This window comes from Oncorhynchus clarkii, chromosome 7 (assembly GCF_045791955.1).
Source record: "Oncorhynchus clarkii lewisi isolate Uvic-CL-2024 chromosome 7, UVic_Ocla_1.0, whole genome shotgun sequence".
In the NCBI taxonomy this organism is placed as follows: domain Eukaryota; kingdom Metazoa; phylum Chordata; class Actinopteri; order Salmoniformes; family Salmonidae; genus Oncorhynchus; species Oncorhynchus clarkii.
The window spans coordinates 59,931,107-59,956,137 of record NC_092153.1 but is presented as its reverse complement, the minus strand read 5'-3'; the positions used below and the strand labels follow the sequence as shown (position 1 = coordinate 59,956,137).

The 25,031-nt window shown below is 43.5% G+C and overlaps 1 protein-coding gene across 1 annotated transcript in view; it reads right to left on the bottom strand.

Moving 5' to 3' along the window:
- The window catches only part of LOC139413573 (sodium channel protein type 8 subunit alpha-like), a 107,822-nt gene that overhangs the window by 14,531 nt on the left and 68,260 nt on the right, over positions 1-25,031 (bottom strand). Inside the window, exons 12-20 of the mRNA XM_071161089.1 lie at positions 17,791-18,123; positions 16,652-16,787; positions 13,812-14,050; positions 5,983-6,156; positions 5,397-5,753; positions 4,809-4,970; positions 4,345-4,638; positions 1,030-1,147; positions 612-766 (exon numbers count right to left, since the gene is read on the bottom strand). Coding sequence (XP_071017190.1) covers positions 612-766; positions 1,030-1,147; positions 4,345-4,638; positions 4,809-4,970; positions 5,397-5,753; positions 5,983-6,156; positions 13,812-14,050; positions 16,652-16,787; positions 17,791-18,123 — 1,968 coding nt within the window. The remainder of the gene's footprint in view (positions 1-611; positions 767-1,029; positions 1,148-4,344; positions 4,639-4,808; positions 4,971-5,396; positions 5,754-5,982; positions 6,157-13,811; positions 14,051-16,651; positions 16,788-17,790; positions 18,124-25,031) is intronic.

The window sequence follows — 25,031 nt, the reverse complement described above, 5'->3', positions numbered from 1 at the left end:
AAAGTGTTACATTATATAAAAAAGCCACAGTATTTTTTTCTCTACAGAAATGTTGATTGCGTCTTTAATGTCTTGTGATTCAACTGTGCTAAAGTTGATACTGTTCATGGCAAATTTTGTGAATGTGAATTTAGAATTCTCTCTGATACAACAATGTATTGAATCCTCTCAGAATGTGTGGTGTTTAGGCTACTGGTAGCTACTGGTAGGCTACTGTATGTGATGGAACAGGCTCTCTCTGTACTGTAGGGTTAATAGTCCCCTCAGACCCACTATCCTATAGGATATATCCCTCTGTCCATTCCTGAACACGTAAGTATTCTGAATCACCATTTGGCTACAGTCTCTCAGAAAGCTGCAACCTAAGCTGGATTCCTTAAGTTAAAAGGCTGGTGTATTACAGCACTATATTGCCCATTAGCAACAGTCACAGAATAAAGGAAAAGTAATGATCTCGCTAAGACTTACACTTCGCAAGAAGGGGGAATAAAATATTTCTTGATTGAATTATTACATTTCAGTACATTCTGTCAGAACTGATATGGTTTCTGTAAGACAGTATGTAATGGTGTGGTATGAGGTGAACTGTGTGTGTGTGTGTGTCTGCATACCAACGCCCCGCTACTGAGCAGGATCATGAAGATGATGACGGTCTCAAACCAGTTGTGCTCCACGATCAGGTAGCTTGTCTTCCTCAGGAACCACCAGTGCTTCCCCCAGCCATGGTCGATGGGCAAGTACAAAAACGTATACTTGGCAACACATTCTGGAAGAGGGCACACACACACACACACACACACACACACACACACACAGTTACTGATACAGATTAATAAGTTTAGGGCATGTACACTTAATTGACTACACACGCACACAAAATGCCCTCATTATGACATACAGACTGGAGATGAGGACAGACACTCACAGACCCATACTTGGCATGGCTTAAATTGATATCAGTTAGCATAAATTAAATGCTAAGTGCTATTGTGGCCAGACTGAAGCCTGTGTCTGTAAGTTCTTAGTTACCATCTGTCCAGCAGGCGTCTGGGTCCAGGAACTCCTCCACGACCTCCACCACCACCACCTCCTCCACGTCAAGCTTGATGTCTATGGTGCTGCCCTCCGAAGAGCTGGTGTCATCAAGCTGAGACAGACAACAGGAGAGATATAGGAGAGGAGGAACCTCAAATTAAATTCCTAACATCACTGAACATTCTGTGGTTTTATGAGCTAGTATGTACAAAGATACTGCATAGTGGTACCCACTGACTACAATAGCATCCACTAGTCACCCGCTCACCCTTTCGGTGGATACAGTAGATCATAGGCATCATGATTTAAAGGCAACATAACCGAACCAGGAAAAACTCTGTCTTGCAGTTGTAGGTTAGATGTTGTCTGCATGTTTAACACATTATCTTGCATTCCAACCATGGAGTTGTGGGTAACCTTGTCTATTTGCCCCGACATTAGTATTATTAGCAATAATAACTAGCTAGCTAGTCATTAATCTCAGCTGCTGATTGATTACATTAATAGGGCTGGTCACTGATAAATATGCATTTGCAGATTTGACAGTGATGCATGATTTGTTGCTCTTTATGCAAATAGACTACAGCATTAGATCCAGTGGTAAAAACATTTACTTGACGCACAGGACATAAACATGTGACACTCAAGAGGGGAATTGATAAGATAAACATGTTAATTAAAAGGGAGGTGGGGGAAGGATTGCCTTAACATATATGCCTGGGCTTTTAAATTCATGTCTAATTCATTGTAATGATGCTGGACTGTTGTGTCTGTGAGTTACAAACAACCACAATTACCAACGCATTATTTGATCTGATTACAGAGAAATGGTTATGGAGAGAGGATTCAACATATAGGCCTAAAATGTATATGTTTTGAGGCTGATCTCGACGAGCTTAGGTAGAAACATTTAAACAGACATACAGTATATGCCTGGTCTAGCCAACCTAATAAATAATCTCACAGCTGAACGATAACTTAAGGTGAACCAGGACACACAAGCATTCACGCACATACGCACACCCACAGAGCCAATCCAATTCACTGAAGAATGACGCTGCACTTTAGAATCCTGAATCTTCAGCAGGACTGTGCTCCTCTCTCTCACACACACTCTCTCTCTCTCTCCCCCCTTTCTCTCTCTAACACAAACAGCCAGACAGATCCCTGATTGGCTGACGGGCTCTGTGTCCACCCAAGCGTTGCAGGGCTGGGCTGTCACTGGCTTAGCTGCAAGACAGCCTGCCGTGTGGTTGGTGGAGACAGGGAGCGAAGCAGACTGGGGATCTGGTACAGGTATTGGAGCTGCTGCATGCCTTCCCCCTGCAAACCAGGTCAAGGTGACCCAAGCATCAGAGCTCCCCAACATATCCACATACTGTACAAGTGAGGAGGACCTTTCCCACACGTTCACAGACACAAAGCCGTGTTCATCTGTCTGACTGTCAGTCTGCAGAGTCAGTGGTACTGCCATGTCTAAACAAATGTTCTGAAACGTCAGGTCATCCGACGGTCTCCTGTGTTCACCCCTTTGTGTTCACCGCTCTGTGTTCACTGCTCAGTCCAGTGTTGATGAGTGGATAAAAAGACACGCATTGCATATACACACACACATAAACACACACACACGCACTCTAAGCCATTACATCATCTACTACAGTACATTGACTGCAATCCCAAGAACCTCGGCATGTATTTGGCTACTCTGCAAAGCATCATGCTATATTTATAACTAGAAAAGGTACATTTCCTAAAGAAAATTTGAGCGATTGCATCAGCTATTTAACAGTAGTGGTCTTACTGAAGCAAGCACATTAATTAAAAGGAATATGCTGGATAGCAATAGTGGTTAGTAGAGGGAGCAAGCATACTAATGAGCTTGAGGCATGAGGTTTTGCTATAACGAATAAATATTTGCTGGGATTCATTTGTTTTCTGAAGTTGAACTTTTTCTAGGAAGATGCGCAAGTGAAAGTAAGCACTTTGTTGACACACGTAGCTAAATCCTATTTAGTCACAAAGTCAGTCTTTCTCATCATTGGCATATTGTAGCTTGTATTAGCTAACATAAACGTAGCTATACATTACCGTCAAAGTCAGTCATAGAAATAGAATTCCTAGAATGGACATCCCTATTCAAGTCAATGGGTCAGTGATGGTAGACCGACGGCCATTTTGAGTGTGCCCATGATCAAAAAATAAAGCTGGAAGTACAGCATTCAATTTGTGCTTTATTCACAGTCAAAACAATTGACATTACAAAGCCACATCATCATTTGAATGAACATTCCATGTTAACGTAGCAATTCAGCATACCATGTCAGCCATATTGAGTGTACCCATGAGGGGGAAGTCAAAATGCCATGGCCCAGGGGGCTATTCCACGTCTAGGAATACTATTTCTATGATCACAGTCTCATCATTGGCTTATTGTAGCTTGCATTTGCTAACAAAACATATACATTACCTCCTTCTGCTCATCAGGAGAGTTGGTGGCGGATAAAGGCAAACACATTAGCCACGGTTCAACTTGTGAAAGACTGCGATTACTAAAATAGCTGTATCTTTTGAATGGTATAAGCTATTACTGTTCTGATTTCTGATTTGAATTACAGATTTGTTTGCATTTGTTTCAGTAGCTAGCTATCTAGGTTTGAAAAATACATTCTGTTGGTTTAGCTATGAAACACGTTAAGTTAGGTGAGGTTTAGCTAAATCAAAGAGGGTCTATACAGAAAGAAGCCTTTCTAACGGCCATTCCAATACAAACCCCTGATCACGCTAGCTAGCAGTGTTATGGCCACCAACCTAGCTACGAAGAAACACCTGATCACCTCAAGTTAACGAGCTGCACCTGTGCAGTACAGCACTCCTTGAAATAAAGTTGTTTTTAAGAAATATGAATGTGTGTCAGTTTGTCACTTTTGCAGTTATGTGGTGATGACATATTCAGCTACTCGAAGCTAGCTAATTTATTTACATTCTGTGAAAACCTACAAGTAACTTCTAAGAAGTCAGAAGTATGAGCGATCTTAGAGGAGTGGATGCTAACACATCACTCCAATTCACAGAGAATGAGGAAACCACTTTATTTGATAAAGTCACAACTTATCCTAAATCTCCAACAGAACTTCGTCAAAGCTTCCACCCAACCAAGCACCCAAAACACCCCTCCCCCTTTCCCGATGAATCACCTTCCTCACCCACCCACCTCCCCCATATATAACCCTATGCCCCCACCCAAAAGTATATGTTTCTAGATTTAAATAACATACAAAGAATATATCACCCCCATCACTCCATACTTACGTCTTTGCTGTTCTCCGCGTCTGACTCGCTGCTGAAGTCCTCAGTGTTGAGGTTATCGAAGTCGGACTCCCCGACCGCAATGGGAACGCACACGGTTAGGTTGGGATTGTGGATGAAGGACATGTGGTCCTCGTCGATCATGTACTTGCCCACGCTGCTGCCGATGCCGCTGGTAGTGCCGTTGATGTAGTCCAACTCACGGTTGATGTCTATGCCCTTCTGGTTTGCAATGCAGTTAAGCTTCTCGTCAAACTCATCAAGAGGCTTCTGTTCGTCCTCTGCTTCTTCCTCCTCCTCGCAATCAGAAATATATTTAAAAATCAGTCAGGACAAAACTACTGGCATTCAACTACATTGGGACAGGGGTTTGTCTTGGTGTAAAAACAACCCAGAAACAATTCAACAATGACATCAGAGTGATGCCATACATAACAGAATATAGAGGACATGAGATCACAGCGTACCTTCTTCATAACCTCGGCTACAAAGACCTTGGCCCAGGCAATCCCCGTCTTTATTCGACCGACAGCTATTTGCAAATTGTTCTGTTCTCCGTCATCGTCCGAGGGTGCCAGGTTGTCAGCGCTGAACGAGCTCAGCAACAAGGCAAGGAACAGGTTCAACACCTGGGGAGAGGGCCGTGCATATACAGAAGGTCTAAGCAGATGTGTCACTAACCGCTAACTTTCTGACATCAGGCTTAACCAGACCAAAATGCTAAGGCTCAAACCATATTTATTGGATGAGTTACATGTGGATGCAGAAATGCTACTTACTTCAAATTTGCTAAGTAAAGAGAGGCCTGATCTTCAAAAAGTAGGGTATGCAAGAAACTGCTACTCAAATATGGATAATTCAAGGAAAAGGCTATGAGGACACAACTGACGCCCAAACCAATATTTCATTTCAGAATTGTATAAAATTAGGTTAGGGTCAGGGTTAAGGGTTTGCTTAATTAAGGTAAGGGTCAATTTTTATTTTTTTGCTTGTCGGTTTAACTGTCAACTGTGTCATTATAGTCTCTCCCATATTTCAAAGGTTGTTTTTCTTACCACCAAGTTGCCTATGACCATGACCATCAAGAAGACGATCATGCACATGTTCTGGCCGGCCACCTCCATGCAGTCCCACATGGACTCGATCCACTCCCCACACAGAACTCGAAACACCATGAGAAATGAGTGAAAGAAGTCGTTCATGTGCCAACGAGGAAGCTTACAGCTTATAGCGATCTTACAAACACAGTCCTTGTAGTTCTTTCCAAACAGTTGCATGCCAACCACGGCGAAGATGAAGACGATAAGGGCCAGCACCAAGGTCAAGTTTCCCAGGGCTCCCACAGAAGAGTGAATGATTTTGATCAGCATGTTGAGTGTGGGCCACGACTTGGCCAGCTTGAACACTCTCAGCTAGACAAGAGACAGAGGGGGAGGGGAGGGGAGACAGAATTGAATGAACGGGGGGTTACATTTCGATAAATGTTGATAATATTCTATGAGTATTTGGGAATTAGTCATGTCAAGCTAACTCTGCTGCAGAGTGAACCCTTTCCCCCACCTGCTGTGAATTTTCTGAACATCAGGGCCATAGGGTTATCAATACGGTCCCTCATTCCAATCCACACCTTTTCTTACTCACCAATCGGAATGACCTGAGCACAGACAGACCCTCAATGTCAGCCAATACCAGCTCGACTAAACTGAGGGTCACAATGAAGCTGTCAAAACAATTCCAGCCCTCCTGGAAGTAGTAGTATGGATCCATGGCAGCCAGCTTGGCAAACATCTCACCAGCAAAGATACCAGTGAAAACCTGTGAGTGCAAAGAGAGAAAAAGGTTAACAGTCTGATCCTAGGGTCAAGCTGCCAGTGTAGGACACAAGGTTGTGGTCAACCCCACTTAAATTCAGGAGAAATTCATTGAAATTAAATTCAAGGATCGAAGGTGCAATTTACACTGTAAAGGGGTTGCCATGAATTTGACAGGAACTTACAGGCAGCTAGTGGCAAGTAAGTACAGTAACCAATGACACAGCATTATTCTGTAAAAAAAAAAGTAAAATGTTATTGTAAATGTAATCAATTAAATTGATGAGAGATTGGGGTTTGTATTTCACTGAATTTTACTGTAATAGCACGCACTGTAAAAAGCCAATTTAACCAATGGCTTAATCAGCGTTATTATGCGAGTTGAGTAGACTTTAAAATGACGAGGATTTGAGCTTATGTGTAAGAATCAAATCAATGTTTATTGGTGGCATACACAGATTAGCAGGTGTTATAGCAGATGCAGAGAAATTGTTATGTTACTAGCTCCTAAAAATTGAGTAAAACGTCAAACAATTCAAATGTAAAAAAAAAAGGCAAAAAAGAGAAGAACTCAAGTACGTTGGGACGAATCTGATTAACAACCCAAATAGCACTGTAGCAGTGATCATTGAGTATAACTTCTCACGGGGTAGGCAGCATCATGTTGTGGGGGTGCTTTGCTTCAGGAGGGACTGGTGCACTTCACAAAATAGATGGCATCATGAGGAAAAAAAATTATGTGGATATATTGAAGCAACAACTCAAGACATCAGTCAGGAAGTTAAAGCTTGGTCGCAAATGGGTCTTCCATTTGGACAATGACCCCAAGCATACTTCCACAGTTGTGGCAAAATCGCTTAAGTACAACAAAGTCAAGGTATTGGAGTGGCCATCACAAAGACCTGACCTCAATCCCATAGAAAATGTGTGGGCAGAACTGAAAAGGCATGTGCGAGCAAGGAGGCCTACAAACCAGACTCAGTTACACCAGCTCTGTCAGGAGAAATGGGCCAAAATTCACCCAACTTATTCTGGGAAGCTTGTGGAAGGCTACCCGAAACGTTTGACCCAAGATAAACAATTTAAAGGCAATGCTACCAAATACTAATTGAGTGTATGTAATCTTCTGACCACTGGGGATGTGATGAAAGAAATAAAAGATTCAATTAATAATTCTCTCTACTATTATTCTGACATTTCACATTCTTAAAATAAAGTGGTGATCCTAACTGACCTAAAACAGGGAATTTTTACTAGGATTAAATGTCAGGAATTGTGAAAAACTGAGTTTAAATGTATTTGGCTAAGGTGTATGTAAACTTCCGACTTCAACTGTATGTATAGGGCTGCAGGTAGCCTAGCTGTTAAAGTGCATTGGCCTAGTAACTGATGTACATTGACTGGTTGATTAATCTTATGTTACACAAACATAAATAACATACCCTTTTCTAAACTAATTACATTTGTTGCACCTGTTACAGATATGGCTGTTTCAATTTATATGATTTAGGTAGTCTCAATAATCCAACCTCCCCTACACTGGCAGTCATTCTCAATGGTTGCAGGTGATTAAAAGCTTGCTTCTCTTCATTAATGACATGCATGTGTACTGAAGATTTTCTGGGGTTGTGTCTCTCTCTCTACCCTCTACCCTCTTTTCTCACTATCTTTTTCTTTGGACCAGGAGACAGCAACAGTAACAGCGGTGTGACCACGGTTGGCGCTGCCTCCTTGGTCCAGCGGACTAAGCCGGTACCAGAAGGACTGGAGGAGAAGAGTAACAGTGGCTTGACCATGGTCCGACCTGACTCAACAGAACGACCTGGACCAGCTTCCCATAGAGCAGACAACGGACTGCAGGCCTTGAGTTGAGTAGAACGCTGCCGAGGCGAGCCGTACTCCCTCTACACTTGGCCTGCAGTCCTACTCCCCTGCCTTTTTCCCCATCTGCTCTCCTCAGGCCACCACCGACCAAACCAGGACCAGCCAACCACCAACCACCCAGAGTAGTTCACCAGAAAGAGAGACCAGACCAGAGAACACCACCACATCCAGGGAGCGGAGGAAGGAACCCCTTAAAGATACCAACCTACGCCTGGAGCGAGCAGACCACAGGTGAGTGCCTCCATTGACCTCCAGGTCAGAGCCTTTATGGTGTGTTTGCTCACTGAGGTTGTCCTTCCTCCGCCTGCAGGAACGTAGCAGACTCAGGACCAGACTAGACAACACCAAGACCAGAACCCGTCCCGTCCCCTCCCACCCCCAACTGAAGATGACCGGAATGAACCCAGGAGCGATGCATTGCTACATTGCGGTAAGGCTGACGCTAAAACCGAGGAAGGAGGCTGCCGAGGATGGAGCCGCCAATCGCCAGGGAGCAGCAGGAACAGCAACAACAACCGCCAGCCCAGACCAGGCCCACCTGGAATTCAGCAGGGCAGTTCTCCAGAGAGGTGTGGGCTTTGTGCAATCTGACCTAAACTGCCTGGCAAAGCCCCCAGGGCCACAAGAAGCCATTGTGTGTTAGTAAAAACATTTTTTTTTTAAAGTTCACAGTAATTCCACTTTCAGAAACAGAATCAAAAGTTAGTCACAGTCCAATTCCATAACGAAAGCATCCAAGAGTACGATATAGAAGTTGGGTTACACCACTTCGCCACCCTCAAGTCAGCGGCTAGGAGGGTCCTAGACAAAGACAACGTCTGGACTGGGGCCATTGGTTCAGTTAAGACCGGAGTGGGCGGAGTCCAAAACCTCCCCTGTACCATCAAATTGGGGAACAACAGGGGCTCAGTCCACAGCACAGCCATAATCTGAGGAAACTGTAAAGGGGATCATCCCATCTCAGACTGTACTTCCACATGACCCTGTAACCTCTGCGGGAAAGCGGGACACTCCTTTAGAACCTTCCCCAATTCATACGCCGGCAGGGAAAAGGCCATCACCACCAACAACAACCCCCCATCACCAAACAATAACGACGAAGACCCATATTCAGACAACCCCACAGACGTCCAAGAAATAGCCCTCATCCCACCACCCAGTCCGTTTAGGGGGCCGCGAGGCAGTCAGTGGGGAGGCATGCCAAGAACCATGGACGGCCAAGTGCCAGCCAACAACACCAACGACCCGCTGGAGGCCCTCATCGAACTCTGCAATGACATGACCAACCCCGGGTCCCCCCAATAACCAATTATCATGACTCTGACAATACCCTCAGAACAGAAAGACATACTTCAGGGAATCCATCGATAAACGTCACAAGGTATGTACAGGGAACTGCCCCCACTCAGACTGAAAACACCTTCCAAATGTTTGTGAGTGCTACGTGGCCAGGAAGTCTGGCCCCTCTTTTTTCCCTCTGTCCTCCAGCCTTGGCGCCGCATTACTCCTCCCCCAGCACCAGCCCAGGCTGATGGACATACTCTCCACCCCTCCTTCCCCCTCTACACCTATCCCTCTCACAGAACCGGAACCAGATCAGAACCGGGAACCAGTCACCACCACACCAGATGAGGTGCAGAGGAGGGACCAAAGATCAAGAGCGAGCAGGCCACAGAGGAGGGCCATCACTGATCTCCGGATCTTGGGCCTTCATGTGTGTCTGCTTGCTCCTCAGGTTGTCCTTCCTCCCCGCTGCAGATCCAACCAGTCCCAGTTCCAGACCCAGCAACAGCACTAACCCCCCCCCCCCACAAATAAGAGAGACCACTCTGAACATTTTACTTGCCCTAGCAGAGCTGGTTAGGCAGATTTCATGTTATCCAGACCGTTGGTGACTATAACTGTGCTGCTGGCAACAATTGAATTACTATTTTTTGCCAACGTTTACTGACACCGGCCATATTAAACCGGTGTTGAGCGCTTGTAAATTCATTATTCTGTGCTCTGGTACACTCAGACGAGAGTGCTCTGAAATCGGAGTAGATAGCCAGAGCGAATTTACGAAAGGACCCCGAATGTCCATTGAGAAAGCACTACGACTATACTATAAGCTAAGAATGATGGGAATAATCAAGTCAATAAACGTTGAGTAGGTAGTTAGATAGCCTATAGTTAATATACTAGCAAGCTTGATGTATAAGTAGCCAACTAACGTTAGGTAGCTAGCTACCATACCGGTACATACTGCTGTAATGATATACTATGTGGTTCGTAAGGACAGCATAGCTAACAAATTGATAGCCAACATAACGTGTAAGGTAACTTATTTGAAAAGTCATTACTTTATTACATTGCTCAACATTTGTCATAATTAGTTAAAGCAATGAATTTGTATCCACTTTCATTGTACTTCAGCTCATATTTTCTTAAAATCTGAAAACGATGAGAAGCCACACCCATTTCCTGAAGAATTGCATTATGGGCCCTAAAGTACAGAAATCGTGTCCTCTGCATGTATACTTCATATTTTGGCGAATTTAGTACGATACCCGGAAACTTTTGGCATACTAACTATATCCATACTATGACCAATAAGCATACTATATACTCAATTCACGTCACAAATAGTACGGTTAGTGTGGGTAGTATGAGTATTCGAACACAGCTCGAGTTGTGCGAAGAGCAGACCCTACTAAAACGGGAGTATCAATGAACATTGATTCTAGAAAATTAATACTCAGTTTCTGTTGTGCGCAGCATTGTGGTACCACGGACCGCTATCAGAATTTTAGACACAAACTGTTATTCTAGCTGTCTAGTCTGTGTTTTATAAAAGTGCAATGAGAATAAAATCGGCAACTCATTCTCATTCTGAGAAATAATTAATTTCAACATCTGAACAAAGTGGACAGGATAGCATGCTGTTCAAACAGTTTGGAGACGAACAGAAGGATGTGTTCATACCAATTCAACTGTTCTACCTTAGCTAGCAAATAGATCCAAGTTGGCTAGACTTTAAATATAAAGATTAGTTGGCTACTCACTAGCAATGTGGGCTTGTGCTTGAACGATTATTGCGAGACCTGTGTTAATTTTCTATAATGCCCGCTACACTCGGGGCTCCCAAGTGGTGCAGCGGTCTAAGGCACTGCATCTCAGTGCTAGAGGCGTCACTACAGACCTTGGTTTGATCCCAGGATGTGTCACAACCGGCCGTGATCAGGAGTCCCATAGGGCGGCGCACAATTGGCCCAGAGTCATCTGGGTTAGGGAAGGGTTTGGCCGGGGTAGGCCGTCATTGTAAATAAGAATTTGTTCTTAACTGACTTGCCTAGTTAATAAATAAAGGTTAAATTAAAAAAATGGTTAGTGAATGTGCATTATGCATGGTTGTGGTTAAATTTGTAATCAAAAGGGCATTTTCATAGACAGACTTGAAAGGCAGATCAGTGATTATTGCAAAAAAGCATGCTAAACTATTTTGATAAAATAATTCAATTATTAGTGGGTCTTATGGTTGTAGAAGGCTTATATTTAGCATAGGTAGAATTTCACAAGCCCTGAATTCATGAAATTATTGCTGACGGTTTGAAATGTTAATTATACACAAAGCTCATTTAGAGAAAATCTAGATATATATCATGAATAAGTCTGAAAATAATCGAGGTAAGATTTTTAGGCCATAGCGCCCAGCCCTAGTTCAGCTATATGCCCAATACTATTGCAGCTGGTTGCCTTACAATTGTACATTGTATCAATTTCAATGCTATTTTGTTGTGCAAACTCACAATCCTATTGCACTGGTTGCCTTACAACTAAATTGAATCAACATTTTTTTTTTTACAGTATGGGATTGGTGTAAGCAGGTTTGCTGCTAGGTAATTTGTTGTCTTTATAGCACCATAGAGGTTCCATTTAAAACCTTATGAGCATGGTTCTTTATAGAACCTTCAAAAAATGGTTCTATATAGTACCAAAACGGGATAAGCTATGGTTACAAGCCCCAAAAATTGTATTTGGTACTACAGATGTCAGATCTTAATTTGACCAGTTTCATTGCAGAAGTAAAATAATATTGCAACAGGAGGATTTTTTATTTTTTTAAATGAAGTGATAATTTCTAACAGAAAATTAGGTTTGATAGGCTACAGTTAAGGTGTGAGATCTAGTGAAAGAGTGTTTTCAGTGAATTTATGCAGCGCAGGAAAATTATCTGCGACAACAGAGTGATCAAATTAAGATACTATATCTGTATATATATTTGTTTTAAATGATAAGTGTGTAGTATATTATAACATATCATTCTGATAGAAACCACAAACTGTCTGCTCAAGATTTGTACCTGAGAGTTCTGATCTGTGCGTGCTATGCTGTGCTGCAGAACATGGAGGTTAAAATCATGGAGAACTTGTGATTTGTAGAAATTCCGCTTAAATGCAGAAATTTAAGAGCGAAATGCAAAACAGATCTTGCTTGCATGGCATTTTGTTTGATGTAGTGCTGATTAAAAATGTATTGGACTCTTAGTGCTGGTGGAGGTTGTCCTGGCAGGACAAGTTCATAGAGCAGTGCCCCACCCACCCACTACCAGTCAGGCAGGGAGGGTTGTATATCATGCCATGTTTGTAGACCAATCGCCACTGTAGAGAGCACTCAATGATTCATCCTGCACCACCCCTGACACCATGCCAACATCTGTGACCTCAAATAAATACATAAAAACATTTCCCATATCGCTGCTGACACCAGCCACAGAGATGGATAGACGATTGTAGTGGCCACAAGCCCGTATTAGCAAGGACAGCGCCATTGAGGAGTTTCACCATTTTGTAGTCAACTGGGTGGGACTTCCAACTTCATTGGCTGATCCCTACTGATGACCCAGTTGGAGTCATGTTCAACCATGTCATCAGGAGGGATCAGACGATCGTGAAGTAGAACATTGACTTCTTCAAAATGGTGATAGCCTCAATGGCGCGGCCCATGCGCTCATAGAAGCCATAATTGGACGGATATAAGGTTGCAACCTATATGACACCAGCCAATCTCACCTGACACCACGCCAATTCCTATGACCTCACACGGACATGCCAGGGACTCTGGTACTGTACTGAGATATCTAAGAGCAAGTTGACACCACAGATACCCTCTCTAACCTCTCCTCACATTCACACACCAGCCTCATACCTTACCAAGCAGTATGCTCCACTTAAAGTACAGATCGATCAGGTTACGTTCAACTTTAATGTATCCCCCAACCAACCCTGCCATCCCCTGGACACACCCCTGTTCTGCCATGTTAGAACTGCTAAATCAGCAGGAAGAGATGGAGGAGAAAGGCGACAGGCAAACAAACAAGAAGAAAATGGGTCGAGAGAGAGAGAGGCAAAGTTGGGGGAGAGAAACGGAGATAGAGAGAGAGCCTGGGTGGTTAAAGAAGGGGAGCAAGCTGGTTGCTTTAAAATGGAGCTGAATGTTTTATGAATTCCCATCGAAGGGCAGAGTGTAGTGCGTGTATGAAAGGACCTAAGTTAAACCAGCAAAGAAGTACTCTGAGAGACCTGTGCTACACGTCCATCATCACAGGATGGGCAGGGGAGTGTGAGACAGAGAGAGAGAGAGATACAGACACATGGGGGGGAAAGATACAGCGACAGAAACATGTGGAGCAGAGAAATAATTGGATAATGGGATGTGAGAAACATTCCAATCACATGATGAGACAATCTTGTGGTACCCTACACACTAAACACTGTCCACTTGACTGTTCCTCACCAGATTTCCCACTGACAGCGTCTCCTCAAAGCGAGGAGTCATGGGGTAGTGTTCCATGGCCATGAAGAGGGTGTTGAGGACAATACAGATGGTGACAGCCAGATCCACAAAGGGGTCCATAACGATCAGGTTGAGCACATGCTTGATCTTCAACCAGATAGGAAAGCAGTCCCACACACAGAACATGTTGGCAAACTTATACCACCATGATGGGCACGCCCTCTGAGAATCCTCTAGCTCTGTAGAGGGAAAAGGGAGGGAGTGAAAAAACAGAGGGCAGGGGAAGAAAGGGGTAAACCGAGAGAAAGAGGGAGACAGAGGGAAAGAGGGAGAAAGTGGTAAAGAGCGAATGAGAGGAAAAGTGAGAGAGAGAGGAAAAGAGGGAGAGAGGAAGAGAGAAAAGAGAAGGAGAGAGCGCGAAAGAGAGGGAGATAGGAGGGGGGAAAAAATTCACAAAAAAACATCGCTATAACGCTCTACGTTGTCTTGTGGTCAGGTCAGTATAGTATAACTGGGAAGGGGTTGAAAGGTGAAATTTTGGACTTGAGGACAAAGGCAGCCATACCCTCCACAAGTGGTGAAACCTTTCCAGGTCAAAAATGTTCCTTGAGGAACCCCTCTGAAAGTGTCTTTTGAGGAACCCCTTTGTAAAGGTTCAAAATGGAACCTTTTTGTGATGAAGAGGGTTCCATTTTCTACCATTTTAAAAATATAATGTAGAGGTGGCAGCTTATCAGATGAATGGGGAATGGCTTATTGGAGGTGTGGCTTTCAGATAGTTATATTTGTATACTACAAATTTAAATGTTCAAATTTAAATGTTCTGTGAATATGTACACTACAGGTCAAAACCTACTAATTCAAGGGGTTTTCTTGATTTTTTTTACTATTTTCTACATTGTAAAATAATAGTGAAGACATCAAAAATATGGGGGGAAAAAGTGTTAAACAAATCAATATCTATTTTATATTTGAGATTCTTCAAATAGCCACCCATTGCCTTGAGGACAGCTTTGCACACTCTTGGCATTCTCTCAACCAGCTTAACGAGGTAGTCACCTGGAATGCATTTACCTTCACAGGTCTGCCTTCTTAAAAGTTCATTTGTGGAATTTCAAAGCTTCTTAATGCGTTTGAGCCAATCAGTTGTGTTGTGACAAGGTGGGGGAGGGGGGGATACAGAAGATAGCCCTATTTGGTAAAATACCAAGTCCATATTACGGCAAGAACAGCTCAAATAAGAGAAATGACAGTTCATCATTACTTTTAAGACATGAAGGTCAGTCAGTCTGGAACATTTCAAGAACTTTGAAAGTTTCTTCAAGTGCAGTCGCAAAAACCATCAAGCGCTATGATGAAAATGGCTTCTCATGAGGACCGCCACAGGAATGGAAGACCCAGAGTTACCTCGGCTGCAGAAGATAAGTTCAGAAATTGCAGCCCAAATAAATGTTTCACAGAGTTCAAGTAACAGACACATCTCAACATCAACTGTTTAGAGAAGATTGTGTGAATCAGACCTTCATTGTCAAATTGCTGCAAAGAAACCACTACTAAAGAACACCAATAATAGGAAGAGAGTTGCTTGGGCCAAGAAACACGAGCAATGGAAATCTGTCCTTTCGTCTGGAGATCAAATTGTAGATTTTTGGTTCCAACCGCGGTGTCTTTATGAGACGAGGTGTGGGTGAACGGATGATCTCCGCATGTGTATATCCCACCATAAAGCATGGCGGAGGAGGAGGAGTTATGGTGTGGGGGTGATTTATTTCGAATTCAAGGCACACTTAACCAGCATGGCTACCACATAATTCTGCAGTGATACGCTATCAACATCTGGTTTGGGCTATCATTTGTTTTTCAACAGGTCATTGACCCAACACACTTCCAGACTGTTAAAGGGCTATTTTACCAAGAAGGAGAGTGATGGAGTGCTGCATCAGATGACCTGGTCTCCACAATCCCCCAACTTCAACCAAATGTAGATGGTTTGGGATGAGTCGGACTGCAGAGTGAAGGAAAAGCCTTCAACAAGTGCTCAGCATATGTGGGAACTCCTTTAATACTGTTGGGAAAGCATTGCAGGTGAAGCTGGTTGAGAGAATGCCAAGAGTGTACAAAGCTGTCATCAAGTCAAAGGGTGGCTATTTGAAAAATCTGAAATATAAAATATATATTGATTTGTTTAACACTTTTTTTTGGTTACTATGTGATTTCACATGTGTAATTTCATAGTTTTGATGTCTTCACTATTATTCTACAATGTAGAAAATAGTTTAAAAAATAAAGAAAAACCCTTGAATGAGTAGGTGTTCTAAAACGTTTGACCGGAAGTGTATGTATTTTACATATTCTTATATAATATTAACATTGTTGATTACATGAAGTTTCAGCTTGGGGTGGGGGTTTTGGACCAACTGGTGACATCACCATACGGTATAAGTTTGCTCTCCTCTCTGCCAATAACAGCTAGTTTTCAGATTACACATCCCTCCCATTAGGCACCTCTCGCAGACCACTCCCAGACAGACCTAGCAAAAACTTTTATTTAAAAAAATCACAGTACGGTAGTTATTTGTTACCCAGAAAGGAATTTGTATATATATATATATATATATATATATATATATATATATATATATATATATATATATATATATATATATATATATATATATATATATATATATAAAGCTACATTGGACCTTTAACATGTGATGAAAATACAACAGAACAGATGAATAGAAATTACAAAAGATCTGTCTGATAGCCACGACCCTACTAAGCCACACCTCCAGTCCAGGGTACCCAGTGTGTGAGAGAGTGTGTGAGTTCCGTACCCTCCAGTAGAGTGTGCGAGTGTGTGTGTGTTGCCACGCTCATCACACTGTTGGCGCGGTCCTTGTTGCGGCCAAGCTGGTCCACAGACACCATCAGGGAGCCTGAGTGTTTCTTCTTCCCCTCCACCTCTGTGGTCTGCGCTCAGGGAGAGGACACACACACACACACAAACACCCGTCAGAGGCCTTACATAAATACACATACCTTGAAACCAGTCCAATCACTATACCTTTGTGTCTGACACACACACAGAGAGAGACCAATATCTAATCCTATCCCACACACCAGACACGAAAACCCGATCCCATACAACAGACACTAAAAAGTGCCGCTAACCCCCACGACTTACAATATTATCCCATTCTAAGTACACCGTCTTATCCCACCCAAAACATATAGCAGTCGTATCCCCTTCCCAAATCTGCATGCAAGAGCATGCATGTATCGAATAAGAAAAGAGAAGTCAAGACAGCCACTGTACCATGCTACGTTTGGAGAGTAGGTAAAAAGGTAAAGCTTGGCTTGGATTGGACAGAAGTAATGGGAAGTCAAACTACCATGCTAGCTAGGATGAGGAAGAATGCTGTTGTTAGAAAAAGGTTAAGTTTTTTTGTAGCTTGGGAAAGACAAAAGAGAGGTGGGGAAATGGTGGCAAAAGACAGACAGAATAAACTGGTTTTGAGGAAAGATTAAGAGATTAAGAGGGGAGAGAGTTTCTAGTAATGTTTGTTGTGGATGGGGCATGGCAACAGAGATATCTGTTTGCTAGATAGGTGCTACCAAGAGACACAGCGTACTTCTATGCAGGAGGCTTTGAAAAGGGCTACTAGGCTAATAGAAAGGTTACTACAGTGTAATGGAAGCCAGGAATCTGTTGTTTTTCATTGGTGGAAGAGTGCGCCACTCAGAGCAGCTGAAGCAAAGGGGGGGAGGGGGAGAAAATAAAGACTAGAGAATGGAGTGTGTGTAATAAGGCTGTGAGTGCTGAGCAAGTCTCGAGAAGGGAAAATCAAAGAGAAGAGGAAGGAACCAGAAATTCAGAGACAAGAAGAGAGGAGGACAGAGAAGGGAAAGGGAGTGGAAACCAGACCGAAAACGTCCTTACACTGTCGTCAGTGGCTGCCTTATCTATTTTCACCTCAGGCAGAAGGCGTCCGCCTGGCTGGTGAGCGATGAGCGACACCACGCCGTTGCAGTCCACCGTGCTGTTCCTCTTCCCTCCGGTGTGGGGCGCCAGTGGGCTGATGAGACGCGATGAGCCCTGGCTGTATCCGCTGTAGCTGCTACGGCGGTAGGGGATGAACAGGGAACCCCGGCGGTCCTCGCTCTCCTCCACCGTGCTGTGCTCATCGTCGGCAAACTCGTTCTCCGAGCCCACGTCCTTTGGAGGGCGGCCCTTGTTGAAGCTGAAGATGCTGCTACGGCTGTTGTGCCGCGACATGAATGGAGAGCCCGGGATGGAGAGGAGAGACTGGAGGAGGAAGAGGGAAAGGGGGGAAAGGGAGAGAGAGAAGATAAATAAAGGAAGGGATGGAGGTGAGGGGATGGAAGAGAAGAGAAGAAGACACAGAGAAACAAAGCATGAAAGAGAGACAGAGAAAGAAAGAGGGATGGGTGAGATGATAAGAAAAAGAGCAAGAGACAGAAAGAATGAGAAACGGAAAGAAAGACAAAAAGGTCAAATAGGATAAACGGGGAAAAGAAGTAGCCACAGAAACAGAAATTAGAGATAATGGTTCATTCAGACATGTAAAGACACAGCAACTAAAGACTAGAAGATGGACACTTTAGAAATCAGGCACACAAATGTACGCAACGGTCCGTTTTGCTTAGTAAGCCGTTCTGGGCCTCTCACAGGTAACTTTTTTTTAAACCAGGGGGGTAAGGGTGGTGATAGGCAGGGCGATGACAAAACACAGCTAGATTATTGCTTTCAGCAGGGCAGTGAAAGATTCATGAAAAGGGCTTATCAATAATGTAGTGGGGGCCTGCGAAAGCATGCCTCTCTCTACCCTTCCCTTCCCTCACACCAAACAGGCCAAGACTGGTGTAATGTACAGTCACTGCTGCTACACTAAAACTACTCTCCTCTGCACTAGTGTTGAACAGAGGATGTGTCAGCACAATGCAACATCATGGACTCTCACCAGGACAGAGAGAAAGAAAAAACAGTGGGATAGAGGGAGAGGCCTTAGTAATTCTGTCACTTAAATTAATTTGGAACCTAACATTGATATGACATCATTAGTGATGAACTCAATTTGATTTATATACCCTAAACAAATGTAGATATGAAGCCACCACAGATTTTTTTTTTTGGGGGGGGGGGGGTGGGCTTGGCAGCAAAATGGCTGCTGACATTAACACTATTTTACAATTCAGAAGAACTGCTTTGAAGAAAAGGCACCATATTTGTTGCAGAGCTAGGTTTATGGACCCTGAAAAGATGGCTGCTGACTAACACTGCTTTGCAGTTCAGAATAACTATTTTGAGATAAGCAAAACACATTTGGCAGTGAGTTAGATCTATATATCATGAAAATATTTTGATTGGACGCCACCACAGATTTTGCCCCTGGGGGCCATGGCAGCCACATTTGAAAATGATTGCCTAGCAGTACCAATATTTTACAACCAAGGACTATTTTAAGAGAAAGGCTCCAAATTTGGCTCAGAGTTAGATTTATGGACTCTGAAAAGACACCAAGACAGTCGTGAAGAGTGCACGACAACACCTTTTCCCACTCAAGAGACTGAAAAGATTTGATATGGGTCCCCAGATCCTCAAAAAGTTTCTACAGCTGCACCATCGAGAGCATCCTGACCTGTTGAATCACTGCCTGGTATGGTAACTGCTCAGCATCTGACTGTAAGGCGCTACAGAGGGTAGTGCGTACGGCCCAGGACATCACTGGGGCCAAGCTTCCTGACATCCAGGACCTTTTTACTAGGCGGTGTCAGAGGAAGGCCCAAAACAATTGTCAAAGACTCCAGTCATCCAAGTCATAGACGGTTCTCTCTGCTACCGCAAGGCAAGCGGAAATGGAGCGCCAAGTCTAGGTCCACGAGGCTTCTACACAGCTTCTAGCCCCAAGCCATTAGATTCCTGAACATCTAATCAAATGGTTACCCAGACAATATGTTATACTATAGTTATAGTTTAGAGACCCTTGTGTACCTCTCCCAACATTTTTTTAAGTCAAAGAAGTGTAGGCCATGACTTTTTCTAGATTGAAGGTTAGTAATTAACATTTTACAGTCTGCAGCCATTTAGCAAGATGGCTGCCATACCCCCAGGGGCCAAATCTCTGATGGGGTCCACCAGGAACATGGTTGCCTACACCTGTACTACATAGTGAGGCAGTTAAGCTGATAAACAAAACACATTTTAGTTTATGATTTATCTCAAAACAGTTATTCTGAACTGCAAAGTAGTGTTACAGTCGGCAGCCATCTTTTCAGGGTCCATATATCTAGCTCTGCGACAAATTTGGTGCCTTTACCTCAAAGCAGTCCTTCTGAATTGTAAAATAGTGTTACTGTCGGCGGCATTGTACATAAATCTACTTCTTTACCAAATGTGGTACTTTTAAAAAAAGTTAACAATTTATCAGCTTAACCGCTATGTAGTACAGGAGTAGGCAACTCTGTTCCTAGTGTGCCGTGGGTACTGCAGGGCTTTGTTCCAACGAAGCATGCCACCTGTCCAACTGAGATAATTGAGTAGTTCAATGATTGCCTAAATTCAACACACCTGGTCTTCCAGGTCAGTTAAATAAAAAACATGATGTGTCTGTGGCATTCCAGGACCAGGATTGCCTACCCCTGATTTAGTGCAAGATGACAGAAGAAGACTACTGAAAAGTGTATACTAGTAGTCAATAAATGTTTAATAATGGTGAATTAAACAATGGCGGATCAATGTCATCTGGCCTACAAATGAATATTGATAATAATGTACAGTGCATATCATAAGTATTCACCCCCCTTGGATTTTTTTGTGGGATTTAAATTGTGATTTTTTTTGTCATTGATCTACACAAAATACGAAGATATATGGAATTGTTTTAAAAAGGTCATACCAAGGATCATTTTGCTATTTGATAAGACCCCTTGAAGTATCCCAAAAATATATTAAAAACATTTTGGAGGGGGCCTTACTGCTATTTGCCAATACAAACTCATTGAATGACAGATTCACTACGTGGAACAACAGCAATCTAAAAGTTATTAAGTGTCTATCCTATATCTGAGAGATAAAAAAGATCAGGAAACTTTTTTTTACATGTATAAAACCCCTTATTTCTGTCACTAAACTCCATATACAGTATACTTCCATAATTTTTGGGGACTGGTACCGGGGGACATTCAGACGAGTCGTGTGAGGCCTTTACACAGAGGGGTCATATTAGTGTGTAGCCCAAACTGTTCAGATGCTACAGACGAGTCCCAAGATGCTTGTGGACCATCATGTTCCTTAGGGTCTTAGGGTTTCCATAGAGGGGTCATAACAGACACGACAGAGAAGAGCAATTTTCACGACGGTCTGACAAACACCGCTCTAGCTCTGTCACCTTTCACCGCAGATGTCTTCTGGTCTGACAAACATCGCTCTAGCTCTGTCACCTTTCACCGCTTCTGGTCTGACAAACATCGCTCTAGCTCTGTCACCTTTCACCGCAGATGTCTTCTGGTCTGACAAACACCGCTCTAGCTCTGTCACCTTTCACCGCAGATGTCTTCTGGTCTGACAAACATCGCTCTAGCTCTGTCACCTTTCACCGCAGATGTCTTCTGGTCTGACAAACACCGCTCTAGCTCTGTCACCTTTCACCGCAGATGTCTTCTGGTCTGACAAACACCGCTCTAGCTCTGTCACCTTTCACCGCAGATGTCTTCTGGTCTGACAAACACCGCTCTAGCTCTGTCACCTTTCACCGCAGATGTCTTCTGGTCTGACAAACATCGCTCTAGCTCTGTCACGTGTTACAGATGCAGTTGATTGAGACGCATCCAGTGCAAAAAATATCTCTAGCTTAAACTGACGGATTTTCAAATCAAATCTTATTAGTCGCATGTGCCGAATACAACGAATACCTGACAGTGAAACGCTAACTTACGAGCCCCTAACCAACAATGCAGTTTAAAAAAATATGGATAAGAAGAAATAAAAGTAACAAGTAATTAAAGAGCAGCAGTAAAAAACAACAGCAAGACTATATACAGGGGGGTACCGGTACAGAGTCAATGTGCGAGGGCACTGGTTAGTTGAGGTAATATGTACATGTAGGTAGAGTTATGACGATGCATAGATGATAACAACAGAGAAAAGCAGAGGTGTAAAAGAGGGAGAGATGGGGGGTCAATGTAAATAGTCTGGGTAGCCATTTCATTAGATGTTCAGGAGTCTTACGGCTTGGGGCTAGAAGCTGTGTAGAAGCCTCGTGGACCTAGACTTGGCGCTCCATTTCCGCTTGCCTTGTGGTAGCAGAGAGAACTGTCTATGACTTGGGTGACTGGAGTCTTTGACAGTTGTTTTGGGCCTTCCTCTGACACCGCCTAGTAAAAAGGTCCTGGATGTCAGGAACTTGGCCCCAGTGATGTCCTGGGCCGTACGCACTACCCTCTGTAGCGCCTTACAGTCAGATGCTGAGCAGTTACCATACCAGGCAGTGATTCAACAGGTCAGAATGCTCTCGATGGTGCAGCTGTAGAACCTTTTTGAGGATCTGGGGACCCATATCAAATCTTTTCAGTCTCTTGAGGGGGAAAAGGTGTTGTCGTGCACTCTTCACGACTGTCTTGGTTGGTGATGTGGACACCAAGGAACTTGAAACTCTTGACCCGCTCCACTTCAGTCCTGTCGATGTTGATGGGGGTGTGTTCGGCCCTCCTTTTACCTATAGTCCACAATCAGCTCCTCTGTCTTGCTCACATTGAGAGAGAGGTTGTTGTCCTGGCACAACACTGCCAGGTCTCTGACCTCCTCCCTATAGGCTGTCTCATCTTTGTCGGTGATCAGGCCTACCACTGTTGTCATCAGCAAACTTAATGATGGTGTTGGAGTTGTGCTTGGCCATGCAGTCGTGGGTGAACAAGGAGTACATGAGCGGACTAAGCACGCATCCCTAAGGGGCCCCGGGGGTGGAGGATCAGCGTGGCAGATGTGTTGTTGCCTACCATTACCACCTGCGGCGGCCCGTCAGGAAGTCCAGGATCCAATTGCAGAGGGAGGTGTTTAGTCCCAGGGTCCTTAGCTTATTGATGACCTTTGAGGGCACTACGGTATTGAATGCTGAGCTGTAGTCAATGAATAGCATTCTTAAATAGCTCAAATAGTTGTTTCTTTTGACCAGGTGGGAAAGAGCAGTGTGGAGTGTGATTGAGATTGAGTCATCTGTGGATCTGTTGGGGCGTTAAAATAATTGGAGTGGGTCTAGTGTTTCTGGCATGATGGTGTTGATGTGAGCCATGACCAGCCTTTCAAAGCACTTCATGGCTACCGACGTGAGTGCTACGGGGCGGTAATCATTTACGCAGGTTACCTTCGCTTTCTTGGGCACAGGGACTATGGTCGTCTGTTTGAAACATGTAGGTATTACAGACTCGGCCAGGGAGAGGTTGAAAATGTCAGTGAAGACATTTGCCAGTTGGTCCGTGCATGATTTGAGTACACGTCCTGGTAATTTATCTGGCCACGCAGCTTTGTGAATGTTGACCTGTTTAAAAGGTCTTACTCACATCTGCTACGGAGAGTGTGATCACACAGTCATCTGGAACAGCTGGCCCTCTCATGCATGCTTCAGTGTTGCTTGTCTCGAAGCAAGCATAAAAGGCATTTAGCTTGTCTGGTAGGCTTGCGTCACTGGGCAGGTCGTGGCTGGGTTTCCCATTTTGTACCCTGCAATAGTTTTCAAGCCCTGCCACATCTGACGAGCGTCGGAGCCGGTGTCGTAGGATTCAATCTTAGTCCTGTATTGATGCTTTGCCTGTTTGATGATTCGACTTAGGGCATAGCGGGATTTCTTAAAAGCGTCCGCATTAGTGTCCACCTCCTTGAAAGCGGCAGCTTAGTCACCTACATAATTATTGGCGACAAAAAGACAGTATAAAATAATTAATACTAATACTGAGCTATATTGTATTAAAATATTGCAGTGTTTTTACACTGCTGCTACTCGCTGTTTATTATCTATGCATAGTCACTTTACAAATTACCTCAACTAACCTGTAACCCCGCACATTGACTCTGTACCAGTACCCCCCTGTATATAACCTCGTTATTGTTATGTAATTTTCTTGCGTTACTTTTTGGTTCTATTTTTTTCTCACTTTATATTATTTAGTAAATATTGTATTAACTCTATTTCTTGAACTGCATTGTTGATTAAGGGCTTGTAAGTAAGCATTTCATGGTAAGGTTGTATTCTGCGCATGTGACAAATACAATTTCATTTAATTTGAAGTATTGTTATGGTTATCCTAAATAAGTTCAGGAGTCAAAATATGCTTAACATATTACATAATAAATCAGTCTGTGTGCAATAATCACTTTATTGGTCAATTGCACACAAGGTCCAGACAAAACTTTACTCCCGCTTTTAACCCAACACCTCCGAAAGACACCCATACAGATTTTAATATGCTTCAACCCTACACATACAATTATCTCAAAAGGTCCCTCACTCGAGTAGTGCATTTCAAGTACAGATTCAACCACAAAGACCAGGGAGCTTTTCAAATGCCTTGCAAAGGGCACTTATTGGCTTGTGTGTAAAAATAACACTGAATATCCCTTTGAGCATGGTAAAGTTATTTATTAGGCTTTAGATGGTGTATTAATACACCCAGTCACTACGTAGATACAGGCGGCCCAACTCCAGTCCTTGAGTACCGCCAGCAGCACACATTTTCAGTTGTTGCCACAGACACTAAATCACTAAAATGTTCCAAACCAACACGCACATTCGTGAAGAAGGCGCGACGGTGCCTCTTCCCCCTTAGGAGGTTGAAAAAGTTTGGCATGGGCCCTCAAATCCTCAAAAGGTTCTACAGCTGTACAATTGAGAGCATATTGACTGGTTGCATCACTGCTTGGTGTGGCAATAGCACCGCCCTTGATCGCATGGCGTTAAAGACGGTTGTGCGGACAGCCCAGTACATTACTGGAGCCGAGCTCCCTGCCATCCAGAACCTCTATATCAGGTGGTGTGAAAAGAACGGCCAGAAAATCGTCAAAGACCCCAACCATCCAAGCCATAGACAAATAGTCTTGCTGCCCACGGCAAGAGGTACCAGTGCATCAAGTCTTGAATAGCTTCTATCCCTAAGCAATAAGATAAATAGCAAACAAAATAGCTACACGGACCGAGTTTACCT